Consider the following 21,114-nt stretch of genomic DNA (forward strand, 5'->3'; position numbering starts at 1 on the left):
TAGATAGATAGATAGATAGATAGATACAGTGGGGCAAAAAAGTATTCGGCAGTCAACGATTCTGCAAGTTGTCCCACTTTAAAAGATGAGAGGTGTGTAATGTTCATCATAGGTACGCTTCAACTGTGAGAGACGGAATTAAAAAATAAATCCAGGAAATCACATTGTGTGATTATCATTATTATTGATGATAATAATATTAATATAATATAGTATTGTGTTCATGGCATTCCCTTCTTCTCTCTCTCTCTCTCTCTCTCTCTCTCTCTCCCTCTGTCACTCTAGCGCTCTCTCACACACATAGAGAGGTGTTTCAGAGCGGGGCCGAGTAGCTGAAGGTGTGCAGCATGTCGCCGGCAGCGCTTCATCTAACAGCTCCATGTGGCAACCCCCCCACCATTACCGGCCGCAACGTTTCAAACTGTCAAAAACAGCCCGCACTGCACTGACTGTCGTCTTGTTTCCGTGCTCGGCAGCAGTCAGTCTGCAGTGCCTCTGCAGAGAGCAACCACAGAGAGGCGGCCCGTGACGAGCCCATAAGGAGAGACGAGCGACTCAAGATAAACACTTTCCATGTCAAAACCGCATGACGTTTTTTTTTTTTTTTCTTCCTTTTTTTGCATGTTCTTTTATTTCAATAATTGAATCATGTGGATGCACAGCATGACATGCGAGCAGACTGAACATAACCCTTTATCTTCTGGATGAAGCGAGAGCAAAGGTCCCGTATCATGCCCAGTTTTTGCATACTCGTTTTACATCCCAGACCCCAGTAAAACAATGTTGTCTTAATAAAAAACAAAATTATGGATCTCCGTATAAGAATGTTAAGCCCTGTATTTACAGCCCCCTCTAAAAAAAAATTGCTTCTCACTTTGTTTTACCTCTACTTAAGAACCTTGAATTATGTGGGACCTTAAATTTTCTCACATCTGGATTTACTGTCTTGTTTTTCTTGACATCAATAAGAGAAAAAAAAATTATTATCCTTTTTATTATCAGTATCCAATAATTTTTCACTTTTTTAAGTGGCTGGACATCCTGAGATATACAGAGGACCAGACAACGTGCAATGTTTTGTTCTGGATTTGACATTTTCAACAGCAACATCGTATTTAGTTGCGTGAGAAAGCAGGGAAACATTGAGGAATTAATAAACGTGACTTTTTCTGCAATGGAAGAATATCACAGCAATAACCGTCCGTCCGCACAGACTGCAGTAAAATCAAGGGTGAGTTATGAGAGCAAGCGGTGCTGCAGCGGCCTTTCCATCTCAGTGCACTGTTGAGGTTGAAAGAACAGTCAACAGTGCCTCTTAATTAGCTGCCTTTATCTTAGACTCAGCTGTGTGTGCACACGGCGAAAGAAGCTGTGACTTTCTGGAGTAACTGAATGCCCCTAAAGTGAAAGTCATCGTTCAGTATGGTAGAATTGGACAACACCATGAACGTGAAGAAAGGTCAGTGTATGTTGTCACCATTGGTTCTGCTTTACTGTTTGCTGCCCAAGAACCGTGACATGATTAAATCAGATCAGTTATTAAATGGAGACAATGAACTGTTTTCGCGGCTAATGTACTTGTTTTTACATTTGTTCTCTTAAAAGTTGAAGCGCAGCCATTCTGCCGATCGTCTTAAACCATCAGGTCGACTCAAAGCTTTGTATTTGATGGTGGCTGACCCCACAACACAACGTGAACACGTAGCTAAACCGTAGCCTAGCCTAGCCTAGCTAACAGAAAGAAAACACTCCAGTGCAAGTCACGTAAACCCAGCCGAAGTATGCAGTTTTGTAGAAGACACAAACAATATATTACAGGCTTAATATTAAGGATTCAACAGCACTTATTTATATGATTATTTATAGTGATTCATTGACCTATTTATGTGTTTGTGTGTATAGTTTTTATGTGCCATCACCATAATGACGAATGAAACTTGCTTTGCTTACTTTTAATTGCCAGGTCATTTATTCAAATCTATTCACAAGAAGACTGAAAGCTCTGCTCTTTGCTCTTTGATATGTTTTTCCCACATCCTTGGGAACATTCTAAAGTTTATCATCAAACATTGTGGACCTGATATTCATAAAAGCTGTCTGACTGTTAAACAAAATCATTACAAATAAATACCCAGTATGACTTCAGACTGAGTACTACAAACATGTTAGGCTGGGACAGTATACATGGGCCCTCTGATTGATTCAAATATATATATGTATATATATTAAAAATATAATCTATATTCTGACACAATTATCACCCTCAAATAATCACGTAATATTTTTATATATAGTCTGTCAGTCTGACATTTGTATTTTATGTTTACTCTCAACAGCTCCATGTCACTGTGTAAAAAAAAAAACAGCATTTACTTGTGAGTAAATACTGTGTTATCTACGGAAGAGGATTAGGGCCACAAGAAGAGAAAAAAAATTAGATTGATTTTTTTTTTCAAGTTTCCAATTTGAGAAAAAAGTTGAAATTTCGAAATTAAAGTCAAAATTTATTAAAATCGAAATTTTGCAATTAATGTCAACGTGAAGTAAGTCACAGTGTCGAAAATAAAGTCGAAAGGCTCTGCATGCAAGTCTAGTGGAGTACTTCTGTTTTCCCCAGTTTCCTGATAACAGCCCCACAAGGGCAGACGGCCAGGTGTGTATTGCCCTTGTTTGCTGCGATTTAAGGTTCAGGGGATTTGACAGACACGGCTCTGTTTCTGTTTCATCAGAGTGCGTGTGTGTGGTTCGCACTCGTCATCGTCATCAACAGGGAAGTGCGGACGAGCCGCGTGGATTTGGCAGCGGTGTAGCGTTGACGAGCCATAAAGCTCCCACACATGGGGGAGAGAAAAAAAAAAGTCTCAATGAGACACTTAACCGACTTTGACTCCGGTCTTGAAGTTGAGCTGTCATGCATGACTTGTTGGTATTTTTGAAAGGGTGAACCTCGTGGGATGCACCTGTTTTTGGCAGTTTACTTACAACTGTGCTAGCCACCATCCATCCAGGCTATACTCGCCAATTTCCACTTTATTTGCGTCGACTTTATCCGTGAAATTTCTACTGTATTCATGAATTTTTTTTCATTTGTGCATTGACTTTATTCACAAAATTTTGACATTATTCTCCTTATTGTAATTTTTTTTTTCTCTTCTTGTGGCCCTAATCCTCTTCCGTAGTTATCAGTGCTACTGCCAAAAGCTGCTGTATTAATAGATGTGTTTTATAGCATGGCATGGCTTCACAATTTACACAGAGCTTTAACCAACCTTTCTTTCTTAATTTCTCTTTCTTTCTTTCTTTTTCTGTACAGTTCCGACCGTAAAGAGACAGTGACGTCTGCCTCGTTGTTGTCGAGGATGATGATCCGGTGGACGCCGTGTGCGCAAGGTTCTCTGCAGCATCTCCAGTTCCTGCTGTTGTAGAGAGCAGTCGTGGGGCGGGGGGGGTGAGACGCCAGTTCACCACGTTTAACACACTGCTGAAGCACTCACGTGTTTAGTTTGTACCTTATCAGGTTCGGGTTTTTTAAGGTAACACTTTAACTTTCATCACAAGTGTGTCTATCACAATGAGCCATTATCTTTGTTTTGAAAGAAAAACAGCCATGATCTATTTACAGCTGTTCCCAGTTTAGTTACTTAGACGCAATTTCCTAAGTACAGTTTAAATGGCAACAGCTGCTTGTGGACCTTACCTCCAGCAACACAGCACTCTTCTCCACATCCTAGAGTGGGTTCGACGGACTGCTTGACTGATAATCGAGGCAACAAAAAAAAAAAAAAAACGTAGAAGTTATAGGTAGAGAAAAAGCAGAATACACACATTAAAAAAATGACGTGCTCACGAAACGCTTGTCGGCGGATTGTACAGCTGACATTCAAGAAAATTCAAACGGCAGTATAGTAAAGGTTAAGTGCCAGATAGAGAGCCAGAGGCCCTTGATTAGTATAATTGCCAACACCTGTGCTTGCTGCCCCATCTATCACCAGCCAAACCGGCGGCTGTAAAAATGATTGATGCAGCTTTGACTATCTGATTTTTTCGGACACAGAGGACGCATATTGTTATCATTCCAACCATAATAACCTCCAGCAGTCACAACCCTGGCTATGGCTAAATGCTATGATAATGATATTAAAGACGCTGTTGAATTGTCACGATTTGGCAGGCAAACTTTTGTTTGTTATTACCTGTGTAGGCTGCATTAACGCAATAGTCTTTTTTTTTTTTTTTTACTCTCATGCTCAAGAATTTGTTTGTGAAGGGTAAAAAAAAAAAAAAAAAAAAAGGTTTTTAAGTCTCTCATGGACATCAGATAGACGGACAAAACAGACGCACACAGTGACCAGAGGACCAGTCGCTGTGAGCAATCAAGGCAGTGTGGAGAGACAGAGGCGCCACATACCTGCCAGCGTCCATCACCGTCACGCGCTCACTCATCTAGTCGCATTACGTCTTCAGGAGAGCAGAGCAAAGTTGTGAGGAGGGCAGAGCAGGAGTAACATGGAGGCAAGGTGCTGGGAGAAGACAGTGTGCGCCAAGCTGTCTCCCTCCGAGCCTTCGCTGCACCAAGAATGTGGAGCAAACTCTTTCCTCCTTTTCAATTTTCTCGGCCGCTGAACGAACCACCTGTTTGACACTTTCACTAATTATGTCCCCCGAGGTAAAGAGAGCACGGGGGATGATGAGCAATGAAAAGGAAGAAAAGCCAAACGTGAAGTGGAGGAAAGCGCATGAGAGGCAGGAATGTCTCACCAAAGCACTGATGGTCTCTGGAACTGACCGAAAATATATTTGGATAGAGATGCAATTTCCAGCCTTTCCGATCCACTCGCTGTGCTAAATGTGTAAATGTAAACGTTGACTTTTGTATTCTTCCACTCCGTCTCATGCTAAGCTGTGATAGGACATAGGTTCCGGTGAGTTTCGGGCTGACTGATTTATTATTTATTCTAAGAAAAAAAAAAGTGTGGCATTTTTTCCAATTTTCGTACATGTTGAGATTTTGCTTAGAATACCTATGTCTCATGCTAAGCTATGATAGGACAATGTTTTCAGTGCGTTTTGAGCAGTTTTTTTTTTTTTTCTTAAATTGTCCAAGAAAAAAACAATATACTAACAATATGTCAAAAACAAACATGTTTTCAAACATGTTGAGATTTTGGCATTCTACCTCTCTATGTAATTTTCAACTGTCATAGGATGGTAATTTCTGTAAATTTCAGGCAATTTAAAAAAAATAATAATAATTTCTATGACACAGGCAAGACCTTAGTTAGTGAAGTTATTCAAAAAAAAGTTGTGAGATCCTTGTGTGTGAATGGGTGAATGAGAGGCCTTTGTAAAGCGCTTTGGGTTACCATGAAGGTGCTGGAAGCGCTGTATAAGTGCAGTCCATTTACCATTTTTACCATTTACAGTGTGTCACACTCAAAATCCCACTAGGAACACTATAAAACAATAAATGGCCCTAGCAGCTACTAGGAAGGTCATAGAGACATGGGTCAAATACCCACGTGTTTGTCTATATACGTATGTATATGTACTAACCTTTGACCCTCCCAAAGAGTGCAATATTCACATTTGAAAAAAAAAAAAAAAAACAGTTTTATTTTAGAAGTTTTATTTTATAAGGTCCAAAACAGTCAGATGTTAGTGGCTTAGAAATTTAGTATAAGACAAGACCCTAAAGATGCAAGTATCAAATGAGTTGCAAGATCCATAGGCACATGTCGGCAGGCGTCAGCAGGTCAGCATAATCTGTGGGCTGCTGGATCCAATCGACGGGTGAGGTGTTGCATTGATCATCTTAATTTGTACGTTTGCGAAATTAAGATTTTGCCTCAATTTCTTAGGTTTTGTCTTATTTTGACATTTTGAAGAGTTTTGTTTTTCACACATAAGCTTTTTTTTTTATTATTATTTTATTTTGGACTAGTCTGATCAGGTATTTCGAGTCTTGCAGCCACAGTGGAGGGAGGCGTCGTGGACACCTGTTGGACAGCAAGTAGAAGACAAGTCATTCCCACCGGTGTCACTCCAACTAGCTACCTTCACTGAAGCAGAAGACAAAAAAACAAAAACAAGGTATAAACAAAAAAAATGAGGGTCTCGTGCCATCTAGCAGAGGATGGCAGCCTTTGGACTGCCAATAGCACCCCGAGTGGATTGGAGAAGCCGCTGGCACAAGTGCTATCAGCAGCTAGCGACGCTCCTGTGTACAGTATATTTGGATAATGTCTGTATGATTTGACTGTGTGCCGACTAGGAGACTAATTATATTTTTGGCAACGTCTATGCTTCTTGTCCATCAAATAAATGCACACAGGGAAAACTGAAAGCATTTGGCTTATTCGGGTTTAAAAGGTATTGCGACTGGTAGTACGATTTCGACATGGCCGTATTTGCAAATCCTACTTTCGATACCGCGTTGATTTTAGTTTTTCGTTTTGTTACGAAAGTTGAACTTTTTTCCCCTGAAGTTGGTCACGTTGAATTTCCACGAATAGCCCATGTAAAATAACAGGAAGCTGCATGACCACTCTGTCAGTTGTGTGTGTGTGTGTGTGTGTGTGTGTGTGTGTGTGTTTCCCTAGAGAGGAAACATCAACCTTTTTTCATTCGTTGCTGTGAAAGTTGACTTAACATGCAGCTCAGCTCCAACCTGGGACCAGGGTGACTCTTTTCTCCCGAGGAGCAGCGCCCATCAACAGCCCCACAAGGGCAGACGGCCAGGTGTGTATTGCCCTCGCTTCGCTGCGATTTAAGGTTCAGGGGGATTTGACAGATACGGCTCTGTTTCTGTTTCATCAGAGTGCGTGTGTGTGTGTGTGTGTGTGTGTGTGTGTGTGTGTGGTTCGCACTCGTCATCGTCATCAACAGGGGGGAAGTGTGGACGAGCCGCGTGGATTTGGCAGCGGTGTAGCGTTGACGAGCCATAAAGCTCCCACACATGGGGGAGAAGAAAAAAATTTAAAAAAAAAAAGTCTCAATGAGACACTTAACCGACTTTGACTCCGGTCTTTAAGTTGAGCTGTCATGCATGACTTGTTGGTATTTTTTAAAGGAATAAAAAGGGGGGGCGGGGGGGGAGTGAGTCATCTCCCCTAAATTATGGAATACAAATTCGCCGCCTCGAATTTTTGGTACTGGATCGCACGCGCGGCGTTAAACGGGCCAAGAGCACCTTCCCGTGGTCATCGGTGGAACTGCGCTATTGCCTCTGCTACGGAGCCTATTTCTGTCGTGCCTAATGAATTAATTCTTACTTGTCTGATGTTGGAATAAGCCAGAACTCAAATTAAATCCCACCACTAGAGTAATGTTTTAATTTCCTTTAATCATTATTTGCAATATTGCTGCAAAAGCCTTCATTTTCTAAATTCAATACTTTTATCCAGTAATGTACTTGAAAGGAGAATTTTGAAACTACGACTTTAGCACGTGAAACAAAGCAGTTTTTCAAGGGGAATGCAGAAAATAATTGAGTTATTTAGAATGTTTTTTATTATTATTTTCCAAATTTTAATCCACTGCGTCTAATATGCACATAAAGTGGAACTGACAATGAAGTTGACTGTGACACCATCAATCAGATGAGGCATTATAATTATTAGCCATTGCCTAACTGTTAAGCACTACTGATCAGCAGAGCTGATAGTATTTATTAGTTTGTAGTTTATGTGTTACAAAGCAGGAACGTTTAGAAATCTTTTCTTAGTGTAGAAATTTGAACCTACCTGTGTACCTGGTACCTATTTCGACCACCTGTATGTTTTGGGATGTGGTCCATAGTCCCATTAGCTTAGCCACCAGAGGATGGTCCACTGGACGGGCAAGCAACAATGCCAGAAGCAACTGTACAGGTGGTCTAGACTAGAGCAATGTCTGTATGTTTTAGAATAAGTAGGTAAAACTAGTCACGTATTCCCCTAAAATAGTTACAAATATAACTAGTGATGTCTGATAATGACCTTTTTTTTTTTTTTTTTTTTACCAATATCTGATATTGTCCAACTCCTAATTTCTGATATTGATATCAACCGATACCGATGTATGCGGTCGTGGAATTAACACACTCTGGCTAATTTGTATTATGATGTCCCGTTGGATGTCCCCACGATGTCGTCAGTTACGAACAGGCTATTTTTCGTTGGCATGACTACTAAATTCGGGAGAAATTTAAAAAACATATATTTTTATTATATTTTTTCCCGATATTTTCCAATATTCATTTTGAATGCCTTTATCAGCCGATAATATCGGACTTCCCTAAATATAGATCGTTCCTTTTTTCTCACTGAAATGACACAACACAAACATGTAATCACCATAGAGCAGATTTTACTTTGCATGAGACTTGAGGCACCAACAGGTTCACATTCAGCAACAACAACTGCGCATGCAAGCTGATTAATACATCCCATCATCATGCACACACTAACCAAACACAAACAAATTGACACTTGAAGGCCAAGAGTAGAAAACACAGACAAAAAAAAAAAGGAAAAAAAAGAAGACAATCATCAATTCAGTCTTATGGTAGCTTATGGCACAACAAGAACAACCACCTTGAGGAAAACATGAACATCAAATGACGGGACTTCTCAACACAACGCGACCCCCAGACACTCTCGCAGTTACACTTCCTGACGTAGCTTTTAATCAGGAGTTTGCACCGAAAGCTCATGTAGTTAGTGTAATTCAGAGCACCGCGTGGCATGCTGGAGGATAAAACATGTAGCCAATGGCGCCCACAAAAACAACAACAAATAAAGTACACGGCAAATAAAGAATATACCCCAAAAAAACAACATTGACAGTCAATCTCCAAGATAGTTCCCACAGTTTTGTCATCTTAGCGGACACAGTGACCCAATTGTTCTGCGATAAAGAACTGATAACAAGTACAAGTGTTGCTTCTTAAGGATTGGAAAAAAAAAACAAAAAAACATGAAAGTCCAGTCAAGAACGCCCTTGCCACACACTAATTTGTGTGGATTTTATTATGTGCAGTAGGCCTTTTTTTAAGGATTTGCAGGGTTTGATAAATTATTTTAGCTGCGTGGGGTTTGACTTTTCTTTCCAGTGTATATTCTGTATTTTTTTGGTTACAATCGTATCCCTCTGCTTCCCGCAACACAATCGTCAAGTTGTCGCACGCATCCTTGAACTGACTCGCGCGCGCCACTCTCGCTCCCCTATTGCACATTCACACTGTAAACATCTTTCCGAGTCTTGATTCTATCCTCTCCCATGGTGACTGCTGAGGCATGAGCACTGTGTTGTCAAGGCCACGTGAAACTCTCGGAACATCGCGTGTTGATGGCACGACACTTAACACAACGGCTGCGGCGAGACGCCGCCGGAGCGGGTGGAGGCGGCCGGCAGCGGCGGCGGCGGCGGTTGATGGTTAGTGTTTGGCCTCTCGGGGGTAGAACTCGGCCAGGGTGCTCTGAGGGATCCTCTTCAGCATCTCCTTAGGGAAGATCCTCATCAGCTGCCAGCCGATGTCCAGGGTCTCAAACACGCTCCTGTTCTCGTAGGCACCTGGACACAACAACACAACTTAATTTGTAGTAAAGTTCCCTCACGTTAAGACTCAAGGCCTGAGGAACTCTAGGGTCCCAGAATATGCACTTTCATTTTGCCATTGTTAGCAAACAACAACGTCCACCCTTTACTTTTGTTTTTTCCACTCTACAATGTGTGCTAAAAAAAATAAATAAATGAATAAAAATAAAAGGCGCTGTTATGGGAAGCAGCCATCTGTGACATCACAAAGGGCGCCAACGCCCAACATCTCCAACCTGGTGTTTGTTCGCTCGCTATGTCGCTGCCTTTTTGCAGACGTCTTGTTTTGATCCATTTCCAAAATGTGTGGAAGACAAAACACAGCACCGCTTCCAGCAGGAAAATAAAAGCAGGTGTTGTGTTTTTTTTCAGGAGGCTGTCAACAGATGGCTAAATGTGCTGTATTGTGCTTTTTTTTCTTTCCCGCTTTGTTGAATTTCTCATGTAAATCAGATTCATTGGAGAACTGGATTAAAAATAAAGATCGGAAAATGGGACCAATAAATAGTCAAACTGCAGGATGAAAGAAACACAGTGGTTCTGAGAGCAACAATCGAATTACATGTAAAATATACAGTATATAAAGGCAAATAATAATTGAACTATTAGAAGAAAATGAATAATTTAATTAGCACAGAACTTATTGCCATTGATACTCAGTGCAGGCCTGCAGGATGTCATTGGGTGAACTTTTCCTTTAAGTACAGCCTTTTCAGCACCGTCCCTCCCTCAAGTTCCACTTCTCCTTAATGCTCTCCAATTATCAGCAGCAGCTTATGAGTCAGACGGACTGCGTATTCACTATTTCTGCCCTAATAGTGGGTGGGGGAAGTGCTGTGTTGCGCCCCACTGCACCTTGGGAGATGAAGTTCTTCTCAAACTTGGTCAGGAACTCCAGGTAGAGCAGGTCGTCGGCTGTGAGCGCCTCCTCGCCGACTACTGCCTTCATGGCCTGGACGTCCTTCCCGATAGCGTAGCAAGCATACTGCGTACACACACACAATCGCCCAACACGTACACATTTTTTAGTTTACGAGCTAGCGTCGCCCTGGAAGCAGTACAAACAGAGCGTCAACGACTGCCAGGGGAGCGTTACAAATTGCAGTTCCAAGGTACGACAGCTGCCATCAATGACCTTTTGTTTTTTGTTTTTTTTTTTTGTTTTTTTTTTCGGTGTACAACTCACAAGCTGGTTGGAGACGTCGGAGTGGTCCCTGCGGGTCATCCCCTCCCCGATGGCAGACTTCATGAGTCGAGACAGGGAGGGCAGCACGTTGATGGGGGGGTAGATCTGGAGCGCAGGAAACACGAGAGCAACTGTCAGCAGCGGCAGCCGGTTGCAAGTCGGAAATCTCACCGGTTGACCTCCATACGCCAAAGTCTTCTTCAACTGATTTAATTTCAACCAGCTCCACAATCAGTCAGCCAAAGGAGGCTTTGGCAACTGCCGTGCTGCTCTGAAAAGACGACCAAAGAGAAGACCGAGAGGAAGAAGCTACTGGAGTCGCAGCTTTGGCGACGTTGGTAACATGGACGTCGGTAGGCTGGATAGAACCTTTCACATTATCATTTTAAAGGTCCACTGTGAACAACTTGGCTTGGATTTATGGCTTTTACATTGGCAAAATCTTAACACGCTGCCCATAAATACGTTAATAAAAGTGTATACTCTCAGTACAATAAAAGTAATTCAGTTTTCCTACCCTTGGAATGGTTTCATACATATAAGAATACGGCAATAATGGTCTTGCTCGTAGCTAGCTGCCATCTTGCGCCGCCGTTTTTTAAGGAAGTCCGCCAAACAGAACCCAGGTGGGCTTCCTTGAAAATTTTACACACTGGACCTTTAAGAGAAGACCACGACTTTCAAAAGGATGCAACCAAAAAGCATCAACCTGTCTGTTGTGCAGCTGCCTGTCCACGTAGATTTGTCCCTCGGTGATGTAGCCAGTGAGGTCAGGGATGGGGTGGGTGATGTCTGAGGGGGACACACGGACGCGAGTGTGAGAGTTTGTTCAGCGACCGTCCGGCTCACTCGGCCGTCGAGTCCGCGAGGTTACCGTCGTTGGGCATGGTGAGGATGGGGATCTGGGTGATGGAGCCGTTCCGTCCCTCGACCCTGCCGGCCCTCTCGTAGATGGTGGCCAAGTCTGTGTACATGTAGCCGGGGAAACCGCGCCGGCCGGGCACCTCCTCCCTGGCCGCGGACACCTGAGGGCGAGCAGCGTCGACTTTAGTCCCGATTTCCTTGCAGCTGATTTGGTATTTTCGAATGGGGGGGGAAAAAGCAAACGGTGTGACAGACCTCTCGGAGAGCCTCTGCGTAGGAGCTCATGTCGGTGAGGATGACGAGGACGTGCTTCTCGCACTGGTAGGCCAGGTACTCGGCCGACGTCAGCGCCAACCGTGGCGTGATGATGCGCTCGATGCTGCGGCGAAGAAGGAAGTTCGCCACGTTCTTAAAAGTCCTGCAGCTTCCCGACGCTTTTCAATGCTGGTCGTCAAAAAGGTGTAGCTTGCTGCCCTGACTTTAAAATGGCACAGTTTCAAACTTACGTGGGGTCGTTGGCCAGGTTGAGGAACAAACACACGTTGTCCATGGAGCCGTTCTCCTCAAAGTCAGACTTAAAGAACCTGGCGGTCTCCATGTTGACCTCAAAGAGGGAGAGAAACCGCCAGTCGTTAATACACACCTGTGCAGCGGCCGTAGTGAGCGTATATTTACCACACATGGTCAACAATGTGTCTGTGATTGTCAAACTATTGGATACAGACGAAGGTGCACACATCGAGTCTGCTCTTATAGTTTGTGAAGTTCTACTTCCACACTGGTCTCCTTCTCAAATCCTCACCCCCATGGCGGCGAACACAATGGCGAAGTTGTCCTCGCTGTAGTCCATCACGTCCTTGGACTTCTTCACCAAGCCGGCCTGTCGGCAAATCTGGGCTGCAATCTGGACGGAGCGGAAACGAAATGAGACGAAACGCTCAGCAAAAAAAAACGTAAAAAAGTGAACGCAAGAGGAGGCCGTGGTGGAAAACGCCTTTGAGAAAACAAGCATTGTTCAACGTGTCCGTCTTACTTTGCCTTTACCTCATTGTGAGGGAGACCTGCAGCAGAGAAAATGGGGATCTTCTGGCCTCTGGCGATGCTGTTCATGCCGTCGATGGCAGAGATGCCGGTCTGGATCATCTCCTCGGGGTAAATGCGGCACTGCGGGTTAATGGGCTGACCTGAAAAAAAAAACATCACTCGACTGGCACCGAATGGAAGCGGCGTTCAAAAACTTGGGAAACGTACCCATGATGTCCAGGAAGTCTTCGGCCATGACCGCCGGCCCTCTGTCGATAGGCTTGCCGGAGCCGTTGAACACACGACCTTGCGTGTAAAACAACAAAAACACAGTTGAGAACATCGAGCATTGATAAGCACCACCAAAGCAGGTGTGGGGGGTGGGGGGGGGCAGATGACACTGCCTTACCCAGCATGTCTTCGGACACGGGCGTCCGCAAGATGTCCCCCGTGAACTCGCAGCTGGTTTTCTTGGCGTCGATGCCCGAAGTACCTTCGAACACCTGCAGGGAACAGCGTGGAGCACGGATGGTCGGGGTCGAAGAATTAGTTCGTAGTCAATATTATCAATAATAATTAAAGCGCAGGTGTCAAGCTTTTAAAGGGATGGTTCACCCAAAATCCATGTGTGTATGCCGCTGTTTACGCGTCATCCGATTAACATTGGCGTTGAGATTTTAAAGCGAAATTGATGTGTCTGTACCAGTCTTTAGAGAGTAATCTGATTCCATTGGTTTTGGGATGACAGGGTCATCAATAACCTCCCTTTAGGTACCAAGAGGTTGGAGGTCAGGGAGCGAGAAATTGTGCTTTCTCGCTGCTTTTAACAACTGAGGGGGAAGACCTATGAAGGTCGTAAACCACTGCTGCAGCTGCAGTAAACGACACCAGCGTGGAGAGTAGCTAATGTGCGGAGAGTGCTAAAGCTCGCAACGGCCGAACAACTCAAACTGATTGAACTAGTTGCAAGAAATCCAACTGGTCCATTCGAACGCGTCAGACAAAGCAAGTCTTGACTTTTTGGATATTAATGACAAAAAAACAAAAAAGTATCGCAAAAAGTGTTCCACCAGGCGTGAGTTTAATGACGGTTGAGGTTAGCCCACCTGCACGACAGCTTTGGAGCCGGTAACTTCCAGCACCTGGCCGCTTCTCTTGGTGCCATCAGGCAGCGTAAGGTGAACGATCTCTGCGTACCTGGGAAACTGTGAGGCAGGAGCAGAGCAGGCATGTCGGTACCAGACATTATCTGGGTGTCTCAATCAGAGTTCTCAGATTCCACTGAGTTCTCAAACTCCGATATTAGTTTACATGCACTTCAGTTGTCTGATCATAATCGGACTAAGGCAATAATTTGGTTTCCTCGAGCGTCATGTAAACAGAGTGAGAACTGTAAGTAACGGGACGGGCAAAGCAACTGATGAGCACGTTTAATGTCTCTCTAGTTACTTTCCAACATCCAGTGATGGAGACACATCGATCACGTGTCATTGGTACGTGATCGACATTCATTTCTGTTCTTAGTACAATACACACGCTTATCTTCAATAAATTGAGATGAGAAATTCTGGAGTATGGTTTTAAGCTTCTTAATTATTCTTCTTACCTTCACCTGGTCCAAAATAACCAGAGGACCGTTGACTCCGGACACTGTCTTGTAAGCTAAAAGTGAGGAGAAACACAGCAGTAATAACAATCACATGACGTTCCGACAGAATCTGAGCAGTTGAACGGGTGTTAAAGGGCTGTCCCGTTAGTTCTGGAGACACTATGAAACTGCTTGTCACTTTCAGCTCCCGAAATAAGACAAAGCAGTCGGGCGGGCAACATCAATCTAGGCTGCTGTCAAAAAGCCTTGTGTGGATGCTGCAGCAGCAACTGACAGTCTCTTTCATACTATCAGAGGAGGGATGAAAGAACGGCTATGAAGGACAAGAACCTTCCGGCGGAACTTGAAAGGGCTTTCTATGAATCCTGTGTACGCTGAGTTGAATCCAAAGGCTACAAAATGTTTCGCCCCTGTGCTGGATTAATGCAGAAATCACTTCTATGCAAAACTGTTTTGTTTGCGCAATTAAACTCGTGTCGAACACACGTAACCAAGTCCCTCAATATTCAACCATTAAACATAATATCAGCAACTGTTCTCATCGGCGAGGCCCAAACCACGCGCTGTTTCTCTGCAACCTGTTGATTGATCATCTGACCGGGGTTCGGCTCCGGTGAACACCTGTGGTATTTCATCCGATGCCTGACAGGTGTGCGTGGCCGGGGTGACACATCGGGAATGAAAGCCTGTCATCCAACGACGAGACGTGGCCAGCGTGTTTGGAACGGCACGCGTCTTAAACAAACGCAGTTACCGCAGTTATCGCTTCGCTTCCGGTGGTGGTGGTGGTGATGCTCGTGCTGGTTGGACTTACTGAGGCGCGGCTGCGAGATGTAATCCCGCTTCACGGCCATGACGTGCTCCCGGGCGGCGGCGGCAGAGGCCGGAGCGGAGGCCGTCGGTCTGTTGCCGCTGACGGCCGAGGAGAGCTCGCTCATGGCCCCGTTCACCATCCCTCTGAGTGCCTTCATCGCCATGTTTTTTTTTGTTTTTTTTTTTTCTCCACCTGCGGCAGGCAGCTGCTGCAGTGTCCAAGTCGTGACAGCACTCCGCGCATGCGCGGTAGACGCAGCAGCAGCGTGGGCTGGGCGCAGAAGGCTCGAGACACGACGTTTCACCAGCCCATTAGCGTTCGGGGAATAATAATAATAATTATTATTATTATTATTATTGTTATTATTATTATTATTATTATTATTATTATTATTATTATTATTATTATTATTATTATTATTATTAATAATAATAAGAAGAAGAAGAAGAAGAAGAATTTAGATATGAGTCGAGACAGGGAGGGCAGCACGTTGATGGGGGGGTAGATCTGGAGCGCAGGAAACACGAGAGCAACCGGCTAGATAAGATTTAATGCTTCGCTATGCAAAGGCGTCCGTGCCAATGTAATGTTGCTTTTAACTATTAAGAGAATGAATCGAGGTCAAAGGCACATTTCCAACTTCTGTAGTTAGTTCCGGGTAATGAACATCAATTTGCACGAACTGTGCACAAATGTGCATTTTGTTATGAAGACTTAAATACAAACGTTTGTTCTAATATCCATCAGTTTGAGAAAATGTATTTTGAAACTGGTGCCCTATGACAACTGGAAGAGGCTCCAGCAGACTCCCGCAACTCAGAGTTCAGGAAGATGCAGGTATTGAAAATGGATGGATGGCTGAAGTTGCCTGGTAATATTTATCCATTAAGGACAAAGGTTATTCTGGGGGTGCGGTGTATCATAGGACCAGTAGGTCACGATGGCCTGGATTTTGATCTTTTGGAGAATGAAGAATCAATCAAAATGCTGGAGAAAATAACATTTTATTCATAACCCCAGACCGAACTGGTCGAATATGCTGTAATGTGCTGATCTCAAAGTACACACTCGGCATCTTTCCTTTTAATACCATTAAGGCATTGTTTTAAAAAGAAAAATCTCCTATATGACGACCTGACGTCTTTCAAGTAAACCCTATAAACAATAAAACCAAGAAAGCAGCTTTATGCTCTGAGATCATTCCTACATTAGCTGAGCGTCACATTTTGAGTTCTTGACTTCTAGAAGTTGTCCCTCGAGCCGTATCTGTAGTCCGAGTGTCCCTGGCCGTGTCTCCTCTTGGGACGGTCCCACATGTCCGCAGCGGCATCGTGACCGATGGACTGGCTGCCCCAGCGCGGCGAGTAGCGCGGTAGGGGTGGCGGCAGGGGAGGAGGAGCCTCAGAGCTTCTCCTTCTGTCCTCCTCCCACCTTGAGGATGGAGTCCAGTGGGACTCTGACCGTGGGTACCTGGGCCTGATGTCCTCTTGGCGCTGGGGTCTCCTCCAGTTGCTGTCAGCGGCAGGAGGGCCGTTCCAGCGGTATGGGTGTTGCGGAGGGGGCGGCGGCGTCGGGAATAGCGGTGGTCGGGGAGGAAAGCCGGGGTTTGGATGGTGATAGTGGGAGCTGGAGTGCGTTCTTCTGGGGGGTGACGATCTGGAAGATCTGGAAGATCTGGAAGAGACGTTAAGTGATGCTAGTAGGCGAATTTCAAGGTTCAAATGAATCAAGCTGTACTGTTTCCAAATTTGGGATCAGTAAAGTGCATCTATTCTATTCTGTTTCCTAATGTGCCTTAGTTGGCGAAAACAGCCGCAGGTATGGAAACTATGCAAATTCACAAACACAAAGAAGTCTACAGAGAGTACAGAGAGAGGATTGTGGTGCAAATGGAAAAAAAACGCGCTGCAAAACATATATGTAATCATCAAATGCGCTGCAAACAGACTAGCCATGCAAAACACAACAGATGCAAACCAGGAAAACACATGCAAACATAAAGCAGTCACTAAAACGGAAGTGCTACAAACCTGCAGGGGGCGCTCTTAGCGGAACAGCTCAATGGAGAGACACACAGGTAGATCGAGGACGGCTGGCTGACGGTGTTTCAAACAACAGCAGGAAAGTACGGCTTAGCACGGTAACGTGACTTTTATTTGAGTATATTTTACGCCAGTTTCTCTGAGAAACTTTCTCGTCAGCCGTCCTCGGTCGACCTGCATGTCTCTCTAACAGCGCCCCCTGCAGGTTTGGAGCACTTCCGTTGTAGTGACTGGTTTATGCAGTGTTTTTTTTTTTGTTTGCATGTGTTTTGTGTTTTCTGGATTTGCATCTGTTGCGTTTTCCATCACTTCTCTGTTTGCAGTGCATTTAATGGTTAAGTTGTTTTTATGTCTTGCAGTGCATTTTTTCCATTTGCACCACGATCCTCTTTTTGTACCTTGTTTAGACTTGCGTTTGTGTTTGTGAGTTTGCATCGTTTCCATACCGGCAGCTGTTTACGCCAACTAAGGCGCATTAGGCAGTTGTATTGTGTTTGGCCCTTGTCAGCCACCGTCATTTCCAGCCTCTACCTGTGGCTCCTGGAGTCTGCGTGCAAAGAGTGCGTCTGGCTCCACGTTTCAGACTGTCGATCCGTAGCGAAGCCCCTTACTGGCTCCACCTCAATGTTGTCCATCCCCACATTGCTGGTTTTAAAAACATTGGAATGGGCAAGTCAACAGGAATCTTTGAAAATATGATAATATTTTGCACTCCCTATTGTCTATCAAAAGGAAATGGAAGTTTCATCCAGGCTCTACTTCAGACAGAAACATACAAACTCATGCTTGTATTTGGGGGAGGGGGGGGGGGGCGGCGGATTGCAGCAGTGTTACCTCCTCTTTCGCCCCTGCTGCAGATCGTCCAGATAGTTCTTCCTCTCAATGGTGTGGCCCCGAGACGAGTTGAACACTGAGGACAAATGACCGTTTGGGTTGAGTTGCACAGCAAGAATGTGTATAGACGTGTAATAACCAGCACTCACGCTCCACAGCCTTTTTAGGATCCATCCCATCCACGTCGATCAGATACCTGCGGTTCAGAGTCAGCTGTTAGACACTACTGACACAGGGGGAAACACACACACACACACACACACACACACACACACACACACACACACACACACACACACACACACACACACACACACACACACACACACACCTGCAGATTAGATAGCCAGTGCGGTTCAGACCATGGGTGCAGTGGACTCCAATCAGCTTGTCTGAAAGGAATATGACAGTTAGTTAGGAATGAACAATGCTATGTAATATTTTTTTACCACATTCAAAAGTGTATTTTATGCTAAATGAACCATTGTGCATCTCTAGCCAACAGATTTCCTTAGCAATTAGGAAAGTGCAAGTTTGATTGACTTTCCAAGCAGATCTGGTACATCCTAATGTGCACATGCAATTCTGAAATATCTGCATGGGGCACCAATATCTCTTCCAAGTTGGTGACAACTTGTTTTATTCGCCGTGAGACCGCATGCCATGTTGTTGACAGAAACTTTAATCTTCTTCTTCTTTTTTTTTTTTTACAGATCTAAAATTCAGCTGAACTGGATGTGCGACATCCAACAAAAGGCCTTGAATAGAAGAGGTTGACACGTTTGACAGTGAACAGCACACTCGCCGTACCGTTCCCGGCGTTGTCCCGCAGGAAGCGGTGCACAGCGCGTTTGAAGCTCAAGATCGTCTCGTCACTCGGGACTTCGTGGCCCTTCGTGTAGATCTTCAGAAACACCAGCGACTCCGGTACGTCCTGCACGACGACGCAATGAACACAAAGCGGCGCGTTTGCTTTCCTCCGTTGAAAAAGTGGAATTGAGGTTACACAGAAAGGAGTTTAAAGGCCAATACCTGTATATTATAGTAGCGGCTGGTGAAAGTCAGGTCAATAATGAGGCCAAGCTCCTGATTTTCTTTGTTCAAAGCGTCCAGCAGCTCCCAGTGGCCAAAGATGTCTGGAGGTCGAAGCTTGCAGTGTAAGGACTGAAGCAAACATTGGTTATGAGCAGCAGGAGCAACCATTTTGACAAGAGCCATAAAATGTGACAAAATGTGTACTATCGAGGGTTAAAAGCAGAACTACCGACCTTTTTCAGAGGCACTTTGAAAGCAATGAATCGCGTCCCCTCCAGCCTCTTCCCAACTGCTTTGTAATCGAGCCATCTGTTGAGAAGTGAGATGTCAAAAATAATAATAATAATAATAACAATAATAATTTGGAAAGTACTGTAAAAACAATCACGTTTAAACAGAAAAGTGTTATTTTGCCGTTACACATCTTTAAGCTGAGGTGTGTGTGTGTTCACATTGATCTTTGCAGGTTAACAGACAGCAGAAGCTGACGGTGAATAAAGTCAAACAATGAGTTCTGCTTTTACTTTTATTTCTGTTTCAACACTGATTATTTTGACAATGAGTCAATCTAGCATCTCAGCCAATTGTAACTATTTACAGAAAACTCAAGGGCCAAATGCTTCTGGTGTGTTGTAAATACTGTAATCATGACGCAACCTCCTCTTACAAAGAACAAAAAAAAAACCTGTTAGTGTGCTGACAACCTGAAACAACAACAACATTGTTATGTAATTAGCTTTGTCTACAACTTGTCTAAGTTGTCTACTTTGGTGTCCCCCCCAAAAGGCCAAAAATGATTCCCCATAAAATATGTCAACTGATTGTGATAGTAGAGCTCCCAGGTTTTACAATGACACCTCACAAGTCCATTTCTACTGTATAGTTTTTGAAATAATCCACCTGAAAAAAGAAATAATACTGTGACGTCAATAACAAAGTTGTCTACTTTGGTGTCCCCCAAAAAGGCCAAAAAATGATTCATCCCGTAGAATATGTCGACTGATTGTGATAGTAGAGCTCCCACGTTTTACAATGACACCTCACATGTCCATTTCTACAGTATAATTTAGTCAAACATCCACCTCAACATAGACATAATGATTCGCTGGATTTTATATGTTGAACAGTGTTGGGATAAGCACAGCCACCTAGCGGTCAAATTGCGGAATTTCTTTTTGAAGGTGGAATCGAAACCTAAGCACCGCGGCGGTGCCAACTTCAGTTGTTTACAAGAAGGTACAGTGGCGCATGCAACTGATCGGCAACAGGAAAATGCCCACAAAACAAGACATTGACCTTTTAAATATTTGAAACATTTCCGGCTGATTTGATGTTGTTGGTTTTTTTGTTTTGTTTTGTTTTTTAAATCCTCATTTATAAAAAATATAAAAACGCAATAATCACAGACAAATCTGCAGGACAGACACGTCGAATGCATCGAGTCAAGCAACCGAAGCTTTAACATAACAATATGTACATATGATGCTTCGTTCTCAGAGATTAACAGCGTCGATAACACACTAGACAACACAGACACGTCAAAAAGAAAGCCAACAAGGATAATTGTTAGTAATGGGTGTCATGGGGGGGATCTTGCTGAGCCAAATGCCAAAAAACACCAACAAAACAACCAACACCTCTGATTCAAGTTAACAGGTCAATGACATTTTCAGTGGCAAACGTTCCTACGCAAGTTCTTCACTGACCTGTCGGGTATGCCGTTATGTTTGTTGTGCCGTGACATTTTGTAAATATTTTCCTCTTCTGTCGCTCCTTCTTCACAGCCCTCAGCCACCTAGTATTTTTTTCTTCTTCTTCTTCTTTTAGCTGTAAACGTCGCCACGTGTACCCTGTGACTACAGACGACAATTTTGCTTTACATTCCAACTTTCACATATTAAAAATCTTTAAAAGACAACGGGGGGTATATGGCTAGCGTTCCTAAAACACCACTGAATATCTGAGTATAACAGAGTAAAACAGCGTGAGTGCGCTGCTTCCAGCGGCGCTCCGGTGGCCGCCAGCTGCAGTCGCACAGTGATGACGCAAGCAGCCTGAGCCGAGAGCGCTACGTGGTCACCAACTGCGGCGGATGCGTGGATGGATTGACTGCCATCTTGTGGCCGCCACA

At 44.0% G+C, this 21,114-nt stretch overlaps 2 protein-coding genes across 3 annotated transcripts; both read right to left on the reverse strand.

The window, feature by feature from the left end:
* Positions 1–8,326: 8,326 nt before the first annotated feature.
* Positions 8,327–15,329, reverse strand: atp6v1b2 (ATPase H+ transporting V1 subunit B2). The gene is made up of 14 exons (XM_076029764.1): positions 15,073–15,329; positions 14,256–14,311; positions 13,756–13,854; positions 13,059–13,152; positions 12,878–12,955; positions 12,671–12,810; positions 12,429–12,530; positions 12,133–12,230; positions 11,882–12,005; positions 11,637–11,787; positions 11,472–11,554; positions 10,763–10,867; positions 10,432–10,561; positions 8,327–9,552 (listed from the first exon to the last, which is right to left on the reverse strand). The coding sequence occupies exons 1-14, from the start codon at positions 15,233–15,235 to the stop codon at positions 9,416–9,418; spliced, it is 1,560 nt and encodes a 519-aa protein (XP_075885879.1). The 5' UTR covers positions 15,236–15,329; the 3' UTR covers positions 8,327–9,415.
* Positions 15,330–16,057: 728 nt separating this feature from the next.
* On the reverse strand, positions 16,058–21,032 carry dusp11 (dual specificity phosphatase 11 (RNA/RNP complex 1-interacting)). 2 transcript variants are annotated; one of them, XM_076029765.1, is made up of 9 exons: positions 20,690–21,032; positions 19,217–19,292; positions 18,981–19,112; positions 18,759–18,882; positions 18,280–18,340; positions 18,098–18,144; positions 17,949–18,024; positions 17,646–17,759; positions 16,058–16,746 (listed from the first exon to the last, which is right to left on the reverse strand). In XM_076029765.1, the coding sequence occupies exons 1-9, from the start codon at positions 20,725–20,727 to the stop codon at positions 16,314–16,316; spliced, it is 1,101 nt and encodes a 366-aa protein (XP_075885880.1). In that variant the 5' UTR covers positions 20,728–21,032; the 3' UTR covers positions 16,058–16,313. The 2 variants fall into 2 exon arrangements, with proteins under 2 accessions (XP_075885880.1, XP_075885881.1); XM_076029766.1 differs by having other exon boundaries at positions 16,058–16,737; positions 20,690–21,031.
* Between the last annotated feature and the right edge of the window lie 82 nt (positions 21,033–21,114).

This window comes from Nelusetta ayraudi, unplaced genomic scaffold (assembly GCF_046127955.1).
Source record: "Nelusetta ayraudi isolate G7.1 ecotype Tasmania unplaced genomic scaffold, CSIRO-AGI_Nayr_v1 ptg000026l, whole genome shotgun sequence".
NCBI lineage: Eukaryota > Metazoa > Chordata > Actinopteri > Tetraodontiformes > Monacanthidae > Nelusetta > Nelusetta ayraudi.

Coding starts and splice junctions, on each gene's coding strand:
- dusp11 (XM_076029765.1), bottom strand. CDS start 20,727: ATGTCACGGCACAACAAACATAACGGCATACCCGACAG. Junction 18,341..18,758: donor GCGGGACAACGCCGGGAACG/GTACGGCGAGTG, acceptor TATTCCTTTCAG/ACAAGCTGATTGGAGTCCAC. Junction 18,145..18,279: donor ACTGGCTATCTAATCTGCAG/GTGTGTGTGTGT, acceptor TCTGAACCGCAG/GTATCTGATCGACGTGGATG.
- atp6v1b2 (XM_076029764.1), bottom strand. CDS start 15,235: ATGGCGATGAAGGCACTCAGAGGGATGGTGAACGGGGCCATGAGCGAG. Junction 12,811..12,877: donor AGACTTCCTGGACATCATGG/GTACGTTTCCCA, acceptor TTTTTTTTTCAG/GTCAGCCCATTAACCCGCAG. Junction 11,788..11,881: donor ACGCAGAGGCTCTCCGAGAG/GTCTGTCACACC, acceptor GCTCGCCCTCAG/GTGTCCGCGGCCAGGGAGGA.